Genomic DNA, 19,651 nt, shown 5'->3' on the forward strand with positions numbered 1-19,651 from the left:
GGGAGGACAGTTGGGAGGGACCAGGCCTGCAAGGGAGGGCAGTTGTGAGTGATCAGGCCAGCAGGAGGGCAGTTAGGGGTGAGCAGGCTAGCAGAGGAGGGCAGTTAGGGATGACCAGGCCTGCAAGGGACAGCTTTTTGGGACAAACAGGCTGGCAGGAGAGCAGTGAGGCATCAATAAAACTGGCAGGGGTGTGGTTAAGGGGTGATCAGGCTGGCAGGCAGAAGTAGTTAGGGGCAATCAGGAAGGCAGGCAGGTGAGCAGTTGGAGACCAGCAGTCCTGGATTGTGATAGGGATGTCCGAACAGGCAGTCAGACATCATCAAGGGATTCCAGATTGGAGAGGATTTAGGCTGGGCTGAGGGACACACATCCCAGTGCATGAATTTCGTGCACCGGGCCTCTAGTGTTCTATAAATGTCTATTAAATCCATCTGATCTACTGTGTTCTTTAGAGTTTCTGTTTCCTTGTTAAATTTTTGTCTGGAAGATCTGTCCAGGGAAGTCAGAGGGGTGTTAAAGTACCCTACTATGATTGTATTTTTGTCAGTCTCTTCGTTAAACTCCTCTAGACATTTTTTATATATTTAGGGGCACTTATATTGGGTGCATACATGTTTATCAGGGTTATAGTCTCTTGTTGGATCAATCCCTTTAGTACTATGTAGTGACTTCTCTTTTATCTTGTGATGGCCTTCATTTTAAAATCTATTATGTTGGATGTGAGTATTGCCACTCCACCTTTTTTTTCTTTTCCATTTCAATGGGAAAAAAATTTTCCATTCCTTCACTTTCATCCTTTGTGTCTTTTATTTTGTGGTGGGTCTCTTGTAGACAGCATATAGTTGGGTCATGTTTTTGTATCCATTCAGCTACTCTACACCTTTTGTTTGGAGCATTTAATACATTTACATTTAGGATTATTATTGAGAGGTACTTATTTATAGCCTTTTTATTTCAATATGGCTAGTTTTCTCTCTATTTCTTCTCAGCAATTCCTTAAGCAATCCCTTTAGCATTTCTTGTAATGCTAGCTTGGTTGTGATGAACTCCTTTAGTGTTTTGTTTTGTTTTTAAATCTGGGAACCTCTTTATTTGAAAATCTGTTTTGAATGATGGCCTTGCTGTATATAGTAATCTTCATCTCAGATCTTTGCTTTTCATTGCCTTTAGTCCTTCATGACATTCCCTTCTGAACTGTAGAGTTTCTGATGAAAAATCAGGTGTCATCCTATGGGAACTCCTTTGTAAATAATAGCTTTCTTTTATCTTGCTGATTTTAAGATTCTCTTTTTGTCTTTAACTTTTGGCATTTTAATTATGATGTGTCTGGGTGTGGGTATGTTTGGGTTCTTCTTGTTAGGGGTTCTCTATGCCTCCTAAACTGTTTGAGCTTTTCCTTTACCTGGTTAGGGAATTTTTGTACCATTATTTCTTCAAATACCTTCTCTATGCCTTTCCCCCTTTCTGCTTCTTCTGGCATATCTGCTATTCTAATATTGTTAGGTTTCACATTGTCCCACAGCTCCCTTAAGCTGTCCTGTTCTTTAATTGTTTTTTTCTCTTTGGTTCTCTAATTGAATGATATTTACAACTATCTTCTAATTTAGTGATCTGATCCTCAGCTTTCCCTAATCTGCTGTGTATTCCTCCCAATGTGTTCCTTATTTGTGTTATGTCATTCTTTAACTCACTCTCTTCTTTTTTCTTAGTTACTATATCTTTTTTCATGCTGTAGAGCGTTTTTACCATCATTACTCTGAACTCTGTTTCAGATAAATTTCTTATCTCTGCTTCACTTATCTCTTCTTCTGGAGAATTCTCTAGCTCTTCCATTTGGGGATTTTTTTTCTTTGTTTCTTCATTTTGGTTGACTCTTTGGGTTTGTGACTGTTTTAGGTAGATCCTCTACACCTCTCAATCTCCAATGCAGAACAGTGTTAAAGGCTGTTTCTGACTAATTGTATTAGGCAAAGACTCAAGCCTCCAAGAGATTGCCTCTGTCTACAGATTAATAAAATTCTGACTTGAATTGCCTCCAGGCAGTCATCCTAAAGTGTAGGATGATTGTTATTATACTTTTAATCTCTTAAGTAGTCTCAGGGCAAGGTAGTTTTCTATAGGGTGTATCAAACATCTTCCCCCCAGGCAAGGCAGATGTCTTTGTGGGAAAGATGTCCTCTGATGTGGAGGGAATGACATGACAGCCCAGGAACCTTGGGATGTCTATGTGGGAAAGATGTCCTCTGATGTGGAGGGAATGACAGCCCAGGAAACTTGGGGTGTCTGCCTTCTGAGTTCTATCCCCTGAATACCAAGTCCTGGGTTCTGCTCTCACAGCTCCAGTCCACTTCACTCCCCCTTTGCCAGAGCACAAGGTGGGTGGCTCCACAGGGAATTTTTGTGCATTGGTACTTCAAGAGGGTGCCAGAACTTGCAGGTGCCACTCCATGAAAGACAGCACCCCACTGGTTTTCACAGCTAGATATTATGTGAATAACTTCCTCAGTTTGGTGCTCTCTGCTGGGGAGCCCAGCTTCGAGATTGGATCCAGTGTTCTCAGTGGCACCCCTCACCCCATAGCTGAGATATCTCTCCAAACTTCACTTGCTGTCTGTGGGTGCCCAGCCAGCCCTTTCGTGCCCCCACCCCTCCTACCAGTCTCTATTTGGACTCCATACCTATTGGGTATCAGGATTCTTTTCTGTGCGGTTTCTGTTAATTATTCAGCATGCCTTTCTGTATTTCAATTGTTATTCCAGCTTCTTCAAGGGAGCATGTCCATGCAGTATCACCTACTCTGCTGCCATTTTTAATCTCTCCTGTTTGATTCTTAAAACCCAGTGGAATTCAGTAACATTTTCTTGAAATTGCTATGTTAATTTCTTCTTAATTTGATTTAAATTTTCGAGAGAGAGATCTTCTTCTTAATTTGATTTAAATTTAATACTGTAAAATATACACTAGGGACCCACTGAACGATTTTGTGCACCTTGAAAGGAACTGTGGGTCACGAGGCTGTGGTGGGCACAGGGGCAGTCTCAGCCCACCCTCTGTGCCCCTGCCTGACCCATCCCATCTCAGCTCCCAAACTCCTCTGTTTGCCACTCCCATGCACTGACAGCACTGGCCCTGCTCACACCCACTGACAGCATGGAGCGATTGGTGCTGGCGCCACCAGCAGGTGCTAGTGGGGACAGCACCATTAATGGGTGCAAGCAGAGGCTGCTGCCCAGTTTGCCCCTCAGAAGAAAGGGGAGGTGAAGACCTCAGGGGCGATCCGAGCTGGCAGCAACTGCTCACACCCACTGATGGCGCCAAGTAATCGGGAACGGTGCTGGGCACTGGCAGCAGGTGTGAGTGGTGGCTCCAGTACTAGCATCAGGTGCGAGCGGGGCCATTGCTGGCAGCGGGTGCAAGAGGTGGCTGCAGGCCCCATTGCCCCTCAGGAGTAGAGGGAGGAAGAGAAGCCCTGAGGGGCGATGAAGGCTTACAGCCACCGCTTGCACTCACTGATGGTGCCAAGTGATTGAGGCCAGCACTGGGCAATGGGTGTGAGCAGTGACTCCAGCACCAGCAGTGCATACGAGTGGGGCTGGCACTGGCAACAGGTGCAAGCACCAGATGGGACCACGGCGGCGCAAGGTAGCAAAGAATTTTTAGTAGCCACTAGAGGCTTGTCCCGATGACAGCAACCAGCATCCCCACTCACCTGCTCCACCATCCTGCTGCACCAGATGCCTGCCATGTTCCACAGCTCTGCTGCCTGCTGATGATGCCTGCCATGTTCTGGGTGCACCACATGGTAGTCAGTGCATGTCATAGCAACTGATAGTTTGATTGTTCTGTCGTTTGGTCTATTTGCATATTAGCCTTTTATCATGTAGGATATGCTTTTAATATTTAATGTTTTTATTATATGGCACTTGGTAGGTATTTATTAACTCTTATAGTAAATTGTTAATGAATTCATATACATATTTAACATTTATCCTACTTAATATTAATTTAATGCTTTAAACTTTGTTAATTATAAAATTTTCCTCATAAGTAAAGAGTCAATAAAACTGGTTATTTCTCCAGTTTCATAAATTTCTGTTATTTATTTAAGGATGAGGTATGGAGTTTCCTCAAAAAAACGAAAATGGAACTTCCATTCGACCCAGTAATCCCACTCCTAGGAATATATCCCAAGAAACTAGAAACACCAATCAGAAAGAATATACGCACCCCTATGTTCATAGCAGCACAATTTACAATAGCTAAGATTTGGAAACAGCCTAGATGCCCATCAGCAGATGATTGGATTAAAAAACTATGGTACATCTACACAATGGAATACTATGCTGCCATAAAAAAGAAGGAATTCTCATCATTTGCAGCAACCTGGACGGAATTGGAGAACATCATACTGAGTGAAATAAGCCAGTCAATGAAAGAGAAACACATGAACTCACTTATTTATGGATAATAAAGAACATTATAAACGGATGAACAAAAAGATAGATACAGAGACAGTAAAGCAACAAACAGACTGTAAAATTACAGCAGGGAGGGTAGGGAAATATGGGGGAGATAAGAGATCAACCGAAGGACTTGTATGCATGCATATAAGCAAAAGCAATGGACGAAAAACTCTGGGGAGGGAGGACATGTATGGGAGTTGGGGTGGGGAGGCAATGGTAAGATATGTACACATATAATACCTCAATTTAAAAAAAACGAAAAAAAAAAAGTGTTAGGTTAACATGATAGGCACCTGCATCCAAGTATGTAGTTTCCATAAAGCATTGACATAGACCAAGACTCTTGCAAGATTTAGTAGACCTGACTGAATGCTAGAGGGTCAGGGGATGGGTCACACTTAGGGCATGTGGCTTTCTAAAATCTCATCAGTTCTCTTGTTCCTCTCCTTATCTCTGGTTTTGACTGCAGTGCTCCAAATTTTACTCCTTTAAATATTTAGTCTCCCAGCTACTATTTTTTTAAAAAATCTTCACCTGAGGATATGTGATTTTAGAGAGAGAGGGGGGGGGGGAGAGAGAGAGAGAGAGAGAGAAACCAGTGAGAGAGAGAATTATTGATTGGTTGCCTCCTGTTCACACCCCAAGTGAATTCGAACTAAAAACCTGGGTATGTACCTTGACCAGGAATTAACTTCAATGCATGGAACATATGACCCAATCAACTGGACCCACACTGGCCAAGGCTTCAGCTTATATTCTTATATTTCCATGCTCAAAACCATTGAGGCACACTTCAGATAAATGTTGATTTTCAACATTTCTTTTCCCATCCATCTTTAGGAGACAGCTGAGATTTTAATAACAAGATTTTTTTCCTATTAAATATTTGTTCTTCTCAGTTATTAACATTGAATTATCATTCTTAAATAAACATAATATATAGTTTGTAATTTATTCATGTATTTTAAACAAATCAAAGTATAAGTGTTTCTGGTTAATATTTCATTATTAATAGGAATCAGGAAAAATAAACCAAAATTATTAATTGCATATTTTATAGACTAACTTTTATTTTTTTATGGTAAGAGAAAGGTAACGCCTGGTCTTCACAACATTGGCGTGTTGTGAGAATAGTTTTTTTGTGGAGAATAGTTGGTGCATCAGTTTTCTCTTAGAGAAGTTTTGTGAGCTTTTCTTAAAAATTGTGAGGTACCACTGTGGGACACAATACTTTACAAGTAATTTTAGAAGAAAGTCAGATTTTGTGAGCTTATTTGGAAAATGTTGACATGTTGTAAATAAGATTCCCCTTAGAAGATATGTGACATGTTTTAGATTTGTAACATGCTTTTCTCAAAGAGACTATTTTCTGGTGGGTGGTTAGAGTGCTATGGCAGTTATCTACTCTTTCATTTTCTAAAATAGTTAAAGGGCCAGAGGGCCAGAAAAATGTTTCATGTTGCCAGGGTTAGCACAACCCATTTTAAAAGCTGTAAAAATGATAAATATACTTTATTTTATTTTATTGTTTAAGGTATTACAAATAGTAGCACATTTGTCACTTTCCCTTTCCTTCCCCCCCATTGACCTTTCCCCGGACTCCCCTAACCTCAGCACTTGCCCTCAGGGCTTAACTTTAGGAAAACTGACCTATGTACAAGTATTTTAGCCCATCATCATTTATTTTTTTTTCAACAGATATTTATTGGACACCTTAATGCACCATAGACTATTATGAAATATGTGATTTTATATATTATAGTTTCTGAAATACTTAAATAATTAAGATAGTTTCACCTTTTTGGACATAAGAAAGAGAATTTTAAAAAGTCCTTTTTATACTTTATTCACATTTTGAGTTACTTTTCTGTTTTTAAGAAATATTACTGAAAATCAGCAGTATATTCATTTAAGAAAAAGTGTTGGAAAGCAATTTCTCTATTTTACTTTTAGTTTTATGGACTAACTACATGTTTGTTAAATGAATTTGAATGTTTCTGTGCCATGTTAGGTTTAGAACCATAATTCTGTGGTGATTAAAACAAATAGTTACCTGGATTTTTTTTTTTTTTTCTTTAGAAAGATAATTGCTCCTCTTGTAACTCGCCATGGAAAGCTGTGGTCCAACTTCTGGGGAGCCCTGAGTCCTGATGGCTATTTTGCTCGATATGAAGATTATGTGGATATTGTTCAAGGGAATAGAGTGTAAGTTAGTTAATTTAATCTTTTAATGTAAAATATGTTAAAAGGTAGAGATGGGACTTGTTAATATTACTTTAATATTTTTTTTACTATTTATCTTTTTTCTTTATATTTAATGGAAATTTGGGAATCTGAGAATGACTTGGATTCTGACATATTAGTGTAAACAAGTATTTTACAAAAATTTTTTTTTAAAATTCACATCTTCAAAGGAACAAACTCATAGCTGTGGGAAATTCTAATAAATAATATATGGTTACCATGGATAGCAATCTTATGATTGATTATTAGAAAAGTAATATTCTTTAGTTAAAATATTATAAAGCAAATTTAGTTTAACTAATTTATTTTGTGACCAGGATGAAGGTTGTTTGATAGCTTTTAAAATTTATAAATGAACAAACAAAAACAACAATCAGAATCAAACTCTTCCTACATTTCCTATTGCAGGTATTTTCTGTATTAAATATTCTACTTTAAAAATCAATTTCTTCACTACCATCTGAATTCAATTTCTAGAATTTAAAAAGAATATACTTGTTACAAAGTGTGTGTATGATTGATTTTTTCCCCCCCTGAGACAATAGTTGATATTTTAAAACTAACAGTCACAATTGAAATAGGTTTTTTTGCTAAGGTAATATTACAGGAGACTGTTATTCTTTTTCATACAGATGATGGACCAAAGTGGCTGAGACATAAATACTTTGCCTAGTTTCTCAAATATGTCAGCCCAATTGAAAAGGAAAACATTTTTTCATAACTAAAATATGTGCCCTTAAATTTAGAAAGAAAATCGTATACATACTACTTGCTCAACAGTTGAATGTTAAAATGATGTTGTGTTTGTGAAAATAGTAATAGTAAATTTGAGTGATATAAATATGATGAAGGCTTTTGTTAGCTGCAATTAAGAAGCAGATAGCTGAGAAAACACTAAGATTATATTCTGTTATCTCAAAGTACTTATTGTCTCTAGGATTATTTGTATAGACCATATGCCTGATAGTGCCTGTGGGTATAGTAGAAATAAGAGTTCATAGAAGTATAATAGAAAATTCATGTTTTACTTAAGTTGTATAACATGATTTTTTCTCTAACCTCCTGTCATTGTCTAAAATGTGAGAATAAGAAGGTAGAGCCCTGACTGAGCAGTGGTTAAAGCATTGGCCCTCGGACCAAAGGATCATGGGTTCAATTTCCAGTCAAGGGCACATACCTGGGTTGCAGGTTCATTTCACTGCCCTAGTCAGGGTTTGTTCGGGAGGCAACCAATAGATGTCTCTCTTACATTAATGTTTCTCTCTCTCTCACCCTCTCTTCTTCCCTCCCTCCCCCTTCCACTTTCTCTAAAATATATATATATATATATATATATATATATATATATATATATGGAAAAATATCCTCAGGTGAAGATTAACAAAACACACACACACACACACACACACACACAAAAGGTAGAGATTTTTAATCTAGTTAATACATATGTACATTCCTTCATGTACAAAAACTGCATGAAGGAATGACATCTTATGACAAATTTTTGTGTTTTCTTTTTCTTTATTTTTTTATGACCATTTACCTTAAGACTTATCTAGTAAGAAAAATGATATCATATTTTTTTTAAATATATATTTTATTGATTTTGTACAGAGAGGAAGGGAGAGAGATAGAGAGTTAGAAACATCTATGAGAGAGTCATCGATCAGCTGCCTCTGCACACCCCCTACTGGGGATATGCCCGCAACCAAGGTACATGCCCTTGACCAGAATCGAACCCGGGACCTTTCAGTCCCCAAGCCAACGCTCTATCTATCCATTGAGCCAAATCGGTTTCGGCATGATATCATATTTTTTAATATGTAATTTTTTTTATCAAGATCTTCCCTTTCTGTACTCTAAAAGCAACAGGCACATATATCCCTTCAGGCAAATCCTTTCTTACACTGTTCTTATGAAGTGAATCATATTGAGAGTGAGGAGATGGGTCTGTGGAAAGAATGAAAGACAAAATAATATATATATACCATTTTCTTCTGATTATAATTTTTCATATCTTTCCTTTTTAACTTGAGGTGGTTTAATGAATTTCAAGAGGATATATTTTAAGCTATATTGAGTAGTATGCTGGTAAACGTTTAACAGCTGGTTCTTGGGATTGGAGGATGCCTTGGTTTATAGTGTTTGCCAATTTCTAAGGTATAAATACTTCTACCATGGCTGATTTCAAGCTTCTAGAGTAGGGGTGTCGAACTCAATCAGAGAAGGGGCCAAAATCTAAAATCCAGCCTAAATCGTGAGCCGAATGGTTTACTGAACAGTCATAAACTGTCATTGTGATGGAAACGCAGCGGAGTGCAGTGATGACAGCGCGGTGCGGGCCACATTGCAAGGCCTGGCGGGACGGATTTGGCCCGCGGGCCTTGTGTTTGACACATGTGTTCTAGAGTGAAGTCACTGAGCATAAACTTAGTGAAGTTACAAATCATCACTGGGGAGCCGTGTAAACTAGCTCTGGAAAACCAGTTGTATTGGCATTATTTTTTTCTATCAAACTACTAAATCTTAAATGCAAACACCTTCTATACAACAGAATATTATACTCTAACTGTAACAACTGAGAGGTGACAGTCAAAATGCCAAACATATATCAACCTTAAAATACAGTTTCTCTAGGGAGGGTAGTGATTTATCTCATAGCAATGTAGTTTATATCTAACTAGAGACCTGGTGCACAAAATTCATGCATGGGGGATGTGTCCTAAGCCCAGCCTGAACCCTCTCCAATCTGGGACCCCTTGAGGGATGTCTGATTGCCAGTCCCTGTGGGATTGGGCCTAAACTGGTAGTCAGACATTACTCTCACAATCCAGGACCGATGGCTCCTAACTGCTCGCTTGTCTGCCTGCCTGATTGCCCCCAACCACTTCTGCCTGCCAGCCTGATCACCCCCTAACTACTCCCCTGCCAGCCTGATGATGCCTAACTGCTCCCTTGCTGGCCTGATTGTTCCCAATGCCCTCCCCTGCTGTAACCCACCTCCTCTGCCCGGACCTGCCTCTTCCACAAGAGGCGCTGGAGATGCTAGGACTGGCTTCCTCTGTGCGGCACAGAGCCACAGGACCCCCACACCTCACCGTGCAGAGCGGCCACCAGGCCCTGCCTCCACTGTGTAGGTGGCCATCTTGTGGTAGCCATCTTGTAAGGCATCATGTGAGGACATAATGCCACCTAGCCTTTTATAGGATAAATTATTATATAGAATAATCTCATTTATAGGATGTCCCAAAATATATAAACACAATTTGCATAATTATAAATGCAGAGTTTGTACTTCAATTGCATTTTCAAACTTCCAGTAGCGTTTTAGGATGAATTTCCTTTGTTTAAAGCTTAGCCTGGATGAAAAGAAAAAAAACATCAATTCAACTATCAGTTGTTAAAGTGTGTGTACATGTTTTGGGGACACACTGTACAAATATCATGTATGTATGGATGTGTGTGTGTGTGTGTGTGTGTGTGTGTGTGTGTGTGATAGAGGAGAGAGAAATTGCTTTGCTTTAAGTATGTTTGTATTTGCATGTAATTTGATACAATAATTTATATATATAATTTAAAACATATAAATCATTTATTTTTAAAACAAAAATAAAACTTTAAGTATTTTATATTTGTGGTATTTTGGAATGTCTTCTCTTTATTTTCAGAGGGTTATGGAATGTCCCATACATGGCTAATGTGTACTTAATTAAAGGGAAGACACTTCGATCAGAGATGAATGAAAGGAACTATTTTGTTCGTGATAGACTGGATCCTGACATGGCTCTTTGCCGAAATGCTAGAGAAATGGTAGGGTATATAATGATGGCTTATTCGGTGTTCTTAGAAAATGGCTTGCCTTACCAATCGATGTGCTATTTTCTTTTGATGTTCTTTTTTCTTTCTAGTTTGTAAATACTAGCCAATTTTTTCTGATTCTGTGTTGGGAAATTGGGAATAATTATGGAGAATAATTTGTGAATATTTACCTATGAAATACTTGAAAAAATAGGCTAGTGCTTAAGCTAAAGTATCAGCAACAGTGGGATTCAATAATAAATATAAATTTGTTACAAATCAGCATAGCATTTTTAAAAATTAATCTATACTTTCATTTGTAATTCTCTATTGAAAACTTGATCTCATTAAAATTAATTAGAGAAAGCCTAGGTGAAATGATCATTTACACATTTAAGAACACACTTTTGCTCTGAAAATTAGTGTCCATACTTTATTATCAGTATCTCTGCATGTCTTACCACTAAACTGGGAGATGGATTGAAGTATGTAGCATATTTTAATTTATGTGAAAAATTAATGATAAATTGCTACTCTACAAATCTACTTTCATTATAATATATAACTTAAATGACTATAGAAAATAATTATGTTTTCAAAATGTATAAATATCTTTTAAAACATTTATATGGTTTCTGTTTTAGAAAGGATTTGATTATTGTATTCAAATTTATGTAAGCAAATATAATTTTGTGAACAATCAGAAAAGTTGGCAAGTATTTTTTATTAGTTTAATAAGGCATGTGTTGTGTGAAAATGTTTGTTTTTCCTACAAACCTATGTGCATTGTTATTAAATATTCTCAGTATCTGTAAATATAATTTGTGCTCATGTTTGGCTAATTTTACTCAACAGCGCATCCCGGAATGGCCTCTCTTACACATTTTTCTCTTTGTCTTAATTTTATGTCTTATGGAAATTATACTACTAAATGAGCTTGGATTTATGTTTCACAAGGGGGAAAAAGGGGCTAGAGTTGTTTCTTTGTGTGCTCTATAAGCTTTGCTTGTTCTGCATGTTTTCTAAGAGGGACATTTCAGAATGTCAACTTTTTATGAAGGGTTGCTATTTTACTACCTGAAAATACATGAGAGAGTGGGTTTGCAGGTCAACTTACCCATTGCTTCTCTTCATTTTAGACTTTGCAAAGGGAAAAAGACTCCCCTACTCCGGAAACATTCCAAATGCTCAGCCCCCCAAAGGTGTTATTTTTATTTATTTTTATTTGTTTTTTATTACTGGGTATGGTATATTGTCTAGCAATAAGTTACTTAAAAGTCTTCTTTCCATTTAGCTTGGTAAATTGTTGGTATACACTGGTTCTGAATCTAAATATGTGCTTATAAGCTTTATGTATTGGGGGTGGGCATTGTAGAATATTCAACTCTCAATTCTTTGGGCTGATTTATATTTTATGGCTGACATATGATAGATAAGAAAATGAAACATAAATCCCTTTCGCTCATTTTTGTTTTTTTAAGGGAGAGATAGTGTAGAAGTAAGTATAAAGTACATTTTGATAAAAATTAGAATTGGGTACTCTTCATGAGTTTTTTATTATTATTAACTAGTGGCCCAGTGCATGAATTCATGCATGGGTGGGGTCACTCTGGGTGGCCTGCAGGGATCGGGCAGAAACCTGCAGTCCAATGCCGCCTGCAGTTCCTACCTGCCACTCTGGCTCATTCTGGCCCAACTGTGCCTGCTGTGGTTTGTGCCCAATCAGTCCTGATTGGGAGAGGCAGCAGTGCTTGTTAGCCATAAGCCCTGCATCTGGGACCTTCCCAATGGGAGTGGCCTGCAGGATCGGCTGAAATGGGATCTCCGACATCCCCCCAAGGGGTCCCAGATTGTGAGAGGGCTCAGGCCAGGCTGAAGGACCCCACCGGTGCATGATCAAGGCAGGGGAGGGACTATTGGAGGGCCCCAAGCCTTGTCTGGCCTATCTCGCTCAGTCCCAATTGGCCGGACCCCTGCAGCAAGCTAACCTACTAGTCGGAGCATCTGCCTCTTGGTGATCAGTGCACGTCATAGCAAGTGCTTAAGCAGCCTTAGCATATCATTAGCATATTACACTTTAGTTGTTCAGTTGTTCTGCCATTTGGTCTATTTGCATATTACCCTTTTATTATATAGGATAACTAACTCCTTTATCATTCAAACAGGTACAAAAAGAAACAACCTTACCTTAGTGATGTTGCCACATTTATTTGGTTTGGGACAAGGATATGAGACTGATTTTTAGCTGCCTTATAATGTATGAATAGTTTCTGAGTTTAGTTTTTCAACGTCATCTATAATAATAAAATCATAATATGCTAATTAGTTCAGACATCCTTGCAGTCGTCCTTCCAGACAACCTTCCAGATGAAGCCAAGGCTGCAAGGGAAGCCTGGATCCCGGGTGCCTGCTGGCGGCCAGAGGAAAGCCGGTGTTGGCAGCCTAGGGGAGGAAGGCCTACTCTTGCATCAATTTCATGCATCAGGTCTCTAGTTAGGATATTAAAAAAATAAAAGACTGATGAAAAAATGTTGACATTTGAATTATTTTAAAATGTGATGTTTTCTTTGAAAGGGTAAGAAGCCAAAAGAGATACAGTTCATTGCACATTGCCTCAAAAATACTTCTGATTTCAAACAGGAATTTTCCCCCAATGTCTACATCTAGAATAAATGAGAAAAGGACACAAAACAGTCCTTTCTGGCTATTCAATTGAGTGGCAGTGCAAGCAATTTGTTTTGTGTGGTGTCTGAATTCATGATGAATAAAATATATATATTTCTTTAATTTTTAATCATGTACATTTTATATGAAAAATAAAATTCATGTTCATAAGTGAAAAGATAAAAATTGAAATTGATGTCATATTTTTCTGTGGTTAAACATGTTTCCTTGTACTTTATTCTATGATTGTTAATATTATTATTTTTTGACATATAGGGTGTATTTATGTACATTTCTAATAGACACGAATTTGGAAGACTATTATCAACTGCAAATTACAATACTTCCCATTATAACAATGACCTCTGGCAGATTTTTGAAAATCCTGTGGTATGTATTTCACACTCAACCTTACTTACTACTTTTTTTCCTATAACTCTAAATGAATTAAAATAAATTGGGTTAATAATATGAAAATGTGCTAAGAGGCTTTAAATTTTTTAAATCATATCAATTTTAAAAATATGTTATTAATTATATTTTATTTCTATAGAGTAGATATAAACCTGCAAAAATAACTTTTTTATATAAAGATATATATTAGGTTTGGGGAAGAAAATTTAATTCTCCAAGTATTCTACTTATATGTTGAAGAGCACATCAAATTTCTAACCACAACTTCAGAAAAAAGTGGTTACAAGTAGCTCACATATGATAAAATTATATTTTGATTTTCAGAAAGAAAAATCAAGCATTAGTTTGGGAAAATAAATTTTATTTTATAATTTTTACTTTTTACTATTTTGTGTAAATTTTTAAAAATTCTTTATTGTTGATCGTATTACATTATGTCTCCTTTTTCACCCATTGACCTCTCCCCACACGCTCCCTCTCACAAGCACAGGCCCTCATCCCCTTACTGTCCATGTCCATTAGTTATGCTTATATGCATAAATAAAAATCCTTTAATTGGTCTATTATCACCACCCCTCCTGTACTTCCCACTGCGGTTTGACGGATTGTACAATGCTTCTATGTTTCTGGATCTGTTTTTGTTTATCAGTTTATGTTGTTCATTATATTCCACAAATGAGCAAGATCATGTGATATTTATCTTTCTCCAACTGGCTTATTTCACTTAGCATAATGCTCTCTAGGTCCATCCATGCTGTTGCAAATGGTAAGAGTTCCTGCAATAAGTAGTTGTATCCCAGTTTTTAAATCCACTCAACTGCTGATGGGCACTTAGGGTGAATTCAAATCTTAGCTATTGTAAACTGAGCTGCTATGAGCATAGGGATGCATATATTCTTTTGGATTGGAGTTTCTGATTTCTTGGTGTATATTCCTAGAAGTGGAATTGCTGGGTCAAATGGGAGTTCCATTTTTAATTTTTTGAGGAAACTTCATACTGTTTTCTACAATGGCTGTACCAGACTGAATTCCCACCAGCAGTGTACTAGGGTTTCTTTTTCTCCACATCCTCACCATCACTTGTCATGTCTTTTTCTTTATTTTTTTATTGTTTAAAGTATTACATATGTCTCCTTTTTCCCCCATAGACCTCTCCCCAGCCATTCCCAACACCTAGCGCATGCCCTCATCCTTCTACTGTCTGTGTTCATGGGTTATGCTTATATAAATGCATACAAGTCCTTTGATTGCTCTTTTATCCCCCCATCCACTGCCTTCCCTCTGAGGTTGGACAGTCTGTTTCATATTTCTATGTCTCTGCATCTATTTTTGTTCATCAGTTTATGTTGTTCATTTTATTTCACTTAGCATAATGCTCTCCAGGTCCATCCATGTTGTTGAATTCCCACCAGCAGTGCACAAGTGTTCCTTTTTCTCCGTAACCCCTCCAGCACGTGTCATTTGTTGATTTGTTGATGATAGCCATCTTAACAGGTGTGAGATGGTACTTCATTGTTATTTTCATCTCTTGGATGACTAGTGACTTTAAGCATGTTTTCATATGTCTCTTGGCCTTCTGTATGTCCTGTTTTGAAAAGTGTCTATTTAGATCCTTTGCCCATTTTTTTATTGGATTGTTTATCTTCCTTTTGTTAAGATATAGGAGTTTCCTATAAACTTTGGAGATTAAACCCTGTCAGAGATAACATTGACAAATATGTTCTCCCATGCAGCAGGCTTTCTTATTGTTTTGTTAATGCTCTCTTGTGCTGTGCAGAAGCTTTTTATTTTGACATAGTCCCATTTGTTTTCTCCTTAATTTCCATTGTCCTAGCACCTGTTTTGGTAAAGATATTGCTATGAGAGACATTTGCTATTTTGCTGCCTATAGATTCTTCTAAGATTTTTATGGTTTCCCATCTTAGGTTGAAGTCCTTTAAACATTGTGAGTTTATTTTTGTGAATGGTGTAAGTTGGTGATCTAGCTTCATTTTATTTTTATTTTTTTGCTTGTATCTGTCCAGTTTTCCTAACACCGTTTATTGAAAGACTTTCTTGACTCCATTGTATGTTCTTGACTACTTTTTCAAATATTAATTGAGCATAATGTTTTGGGTCAATTCCTGAATTCTTTGTTCTGTTCCATTGGTCTATATGCCTGTTTCTGTGCCAGTACCAGGCAGTTTTGGGAACAGTGGCTTTATAATATAACTTGATATCTGGTATTGTGATCCCTCCAACTTTGTTCTTCTTTTCAGGATTGTTGAGGCTATGCAGGGTCTTTTTTTATTCTTTATACATTTTAGGAAAGTTTGTTCTAGGTCTGTGAAATAAGCTGTTGGTATTTTAATGGGGATTGCATTGAATCTATAGATGGCTTTGGATAGTAGGGACATGTTAATAATATTGATTCTAGAAGTGCCCAGCTAGCTCAGTCGGTAGAGCATGAGACTCTTAATGATATTGATTCTACCAGTCCATGAACATAGTATGTTCTTACACTTGTTAATATCTTCCTCTATTGCTTTTTTCAACATCCTGAAGTTTTCCAAGTATAGGTCTTTTTCTTCCTTAGATAGGTTTATTCGCAGGTATCTTAATTTTTTTTGTTGCAAATAATCAATGGGATTGTTTTTTTAGTTTCTCTTTCTGTTAGTGCATTATTGGTGTATAGAAATGCCATAGATTTCTTGGCATTAATTTTGTATCCTGCTTTCTTGCCAAATTGATTTATTAAATCTAGTCATTTTTTATGGGAGTCTTTATAATTTTCTATGCACAATATCATGTCATCTGTGAATAATGATAGTTTTATTCTTTTTCTAATTTAGTTACAATTTTTTTTTTTCTTATTGTCTGATCGCTATGGCTACCACTTCCAAAACTATGTTGAACAGGAGTGGTGAATGTTGGCATCCCTGTCTTGTTCCTGTTCTTAGGGGAAATTGTTTTAGTTGGCCCTCTTTAGTCCATATCCCTATTCCTACTGTTCTCCAGGTGTTCTCTGCCCTTCCTTCTTGTAAATTGTCCCCTTAGATGTGTCTAACTTATTAATTCCAGGTTGATGTTCGCTGACTTTTCCAGTTTGGCCCCAGGATGAGGTGCATGACTCATCTGTCTATTGGGCCACCATTTTCTATCTCTCCTTGTTTATTTTTTTAAAAACAATTTGTAAATATATACCGAAGATAGCCAGAGAAAATTGCATAGTAACTGGATTTAACATATAAAGAAAGTCTTGAGTTGGGAAACAATTTACTTTTAAATTCTAAAATTATTTTTTCTCTGAAAGATTTGAATCTATAGGAATTAACTTTTTTTTTTTGTCTGTCCTATGTAGTGAAGTCAGCACATTTATTCAAGAAAAAAATGCTCTTTTAAAGGATCATCTTTGAATCATTTTTGTAATACTACTATTTAGAGTTTTCCTCTGCCAATAGTAAAAATTTTTAATTACAAACTCTTAATCCACCTTATCAGAATCCTGTTTTATTTTGTAGGAGTAATTGACAACCAGGAATAGGAAATTTAATGGTCTCTGAATACTCTGTTGAATAAAAAGTAAATATTTTAAAAAGTATTTTCACCAATTGATGTCTCTCTCACATATATGTTTCACTATCTATTTATGATCTTTTTTTCTCTCTCTCCTTCCCTCCTTAACTTCCACTTTCTCTAAAAATTAATGGAAAAATATCCTCAGGTGGAGATTAATAAAACATAAATCTATATGTATAAAAGCCTAAGTGACTGAATGACCAGTCGACTGGTTGCTATGACATTCACTGACCACCAAAGAACAGGTGCTCAATGCAGGAGCTGTCTCCCTGGTGGTCAGTGTGCTTGCACAGCAGGAACACTGCTTACCTACCCAACTGGCACCAGACACAGAGCTCATGGCTGGTGAGTGCCACTTCAGCAGTGGTGTGAACATTTCCCAATGGGAACTGACTGGGCATGAACCTGCAGCAGGAACAGCAGGGTCAGGATGAACAGGAGCAGCAGGCAGGAGTGGTAGGTGGCATTGGACTGTCGATTTTAGCCTGATCCCTGCAGGCCACTTGCCTGCGAGTATCAGGCCTAAACTGGCAGTCCAACATTCCCCTAAGGGTCCCAGTAGATAAATAAAGGATAACACCTCCAGCTCATTTAGTTTCACATATTCATGGATTTAAAAAGAAGCTTTTTTAATGGTGAAGGTGAAATTACATATTTTACTTTAGTGCTAAATTTCTTGTTATTTTGAAAAAGTATTATTTGATTTTTTTTTTAGATCTCACCCTTTATTACTAATTAAAATAAAATTTAAACATTAATAATAGGGCTCTAAAATTAAAAACAATTGCAAACAATGCCAATGCAAAAACTAAATTACATACATGTTATTTTCAAAACTTGAATGTCAAGAGCAAAACTCTGGCTATTAAATAATAACAACAATGCCAATGCAAAACAACAAAATGAGAAATCAGAATTATGGACCTATTAATATTTTTAGCTATAAAATGAGTCTCTTTTGTTGCTGGTGTAGATTTACTCATAGTCCTTAGACTTGCTACACAAGACTTTGCAGAAGACTGGAAGCTAACAGATACTAGCATGAGCAGGAATATGATTAAAGAAGTAGCTTCCACTTCAGTCTTTAATTTCTCCAGATGTCTCCATGTTGGCACCTCAGTCCCTTCCGTAGCTTTCAGTTTTCTTCTCCCACTTTGCTGTCGTCTGGGCAACTCTCAGTCCTTTTGGGTGAAGGGACACAGGAGCTTCTCTGAGTCCATTGTGATGACGGACATAACACTCTGGCACCCAAATTGGCTGCATTGCTCCTCCTTTCCTTGCATTTTGAACCAAAGGTTTGACCCACAACACTCCAGGCCTGGCTGCTCCGGGCCTGGCTGCTGCTTCTCTGGGCCTTGCTGCTGCTGCTCCGGGCCTGGCTGCTGCTGCTTCGGGCCTGGCTGCTCCAGGCCTGGCTGCTGCTGCTTCGGGCCTGGCTGCTCCAGGCCTGGCTGCTGCTGCTCTGGGCCTGGCTGCTGCTGCTCTGAGCCTGGCTGCTGCTGCTCCAGGCCCAGCTGCTCAGGGCCCTGATGCTTCTCCGGGCCTGGCTGCTCCGGGCCTGGCTGCTGCTGCTCCGGGCCTGGCTGTTGCTGCTCCAGGCCCAGCTGCTGCTGCTGCTCCGGCCTGGCTGCTCCAGGACTGGCTGCTGCTGTTTCGGGCCTGGCCGCTCTGGGCCTGCCACTCTTCCATCCTCCAGCCGGTCACACTTCAAGAGCCCCATCGGTCCCTCATTGCTCCTACTGTCATGTTAATTGTTGACCATCAACCACCCAGCACCTCCCTGCCACCGCGGTTTTGGATGATAGATGTCTCTCATCTTAGCTTCAATTTTTAAATTGTTGTGGGAGCAGCACACCAGCCGCTCAGCCACGCTGCCATCTTGGTTTCTCTATTATTTGATTTCTTAAGTAATGTTAGCATCCTGAAAAAATATTACAGATTATGTCCTGAATTGTAGATGTTTGTATAAAAATTCAATTTTTTGGAGACTATCCTAATATATAAAAAGCCACGGGCCATGATGACTGAAACAACCAGACAGATGACCAAAGAGCAGGCTGTGTGAGGTGACCAGGCCTCCAGGGGAGTTAGTGAGGGATGACCAAACGACTGAACAGCAGACTGCGTGGGGCAACCAGGCCGGTGGGGGGAGCAGTTGGGGGTGACCAGGCCGGCAAGGGGGAGGACAGTTGAGGCGGCCCATTTGGCAGGCGGAACAGTTAAGGTTTATAAGGCCAGAAGGCAGTGGCGGTTAGGGGTGATCAGACTGGCAAGCAGGTGAGCCAACCGTCTCAGATTGTGAGAGGGGTGTCCGGCTGCCAGGGATTGGGCCTAAACTGGCAGTCGGACATCCTCCGAGGGGTCCTGGATTGGAGAGGGTGCAGGCTGGGCTGAGGGGACCCCTCCCATGCACCAGTTTCATACACCAGGCCTCTAGGGCAATGATAATATCACAAGTGAGTTGGAATAGCTTTTCTTTCTGTGGTTTTACTTTGTTGTTTACTTTA

General features: G+C 38.4%; 1 protein-coding gene across 5 annotated transcripts in view; it reads left to right on the forward strand.

The window, feature by feature from the left end:
- Nucleotides 1-19,651, forward strand: part of PLOD2 (procollagen-lysine,2-oxoglutarate 5-dioxygenase 2) — a 215,285-nt gene that overhangs the window by 186,621 nt on the left and 9,013 nt on the right. For 4 of the 5 annotated variants that reach the window (XM_045584113.1, XM_036443745.2, XM_036443747.2 and 1 more), the window contains 4 exons: nucleotides 6,546-6,671; nucleotides 10,379-10,520; nucleotides 11,648-11,710; nucleotides 13,449-13,562. In XM_045584113.1, coding sequence (XP_045440069.1) covers nucleotides 6,546-6,671; nucleotides 10,379-10,520; nucleotides 11,648-11,710; nucleotides 13,449-13,562 — 445 coding nt within the window. The remainder of the gene's footprint in view (nucleotides 1-6,545; nucleotides 6,672-10,378; nucleotides 10,521-11,647; nucleotides 11,711-13,448; nucleotides 13,563-19,651) is intronic. The other variant, XM_036443746.2, reaches the window with a different exon arrangement.

Source organism: Pipistrellus kuhlii, unplaced genomic scaffold, assembly GCF_014108245.1.
Source record: "Pipistrellus kuhlii isolate mPipKuh1 unplaced genomic scaffold, mPipKuh1.p scaffold_m20_p_2, whole genome shotgun sequence".
NCBI lineage: Eukaryota > Metazoa > Chordata > Mammalia > Chiroptera > Vespertilionidae > Pipistrellus > Pipistrellus kuhlii.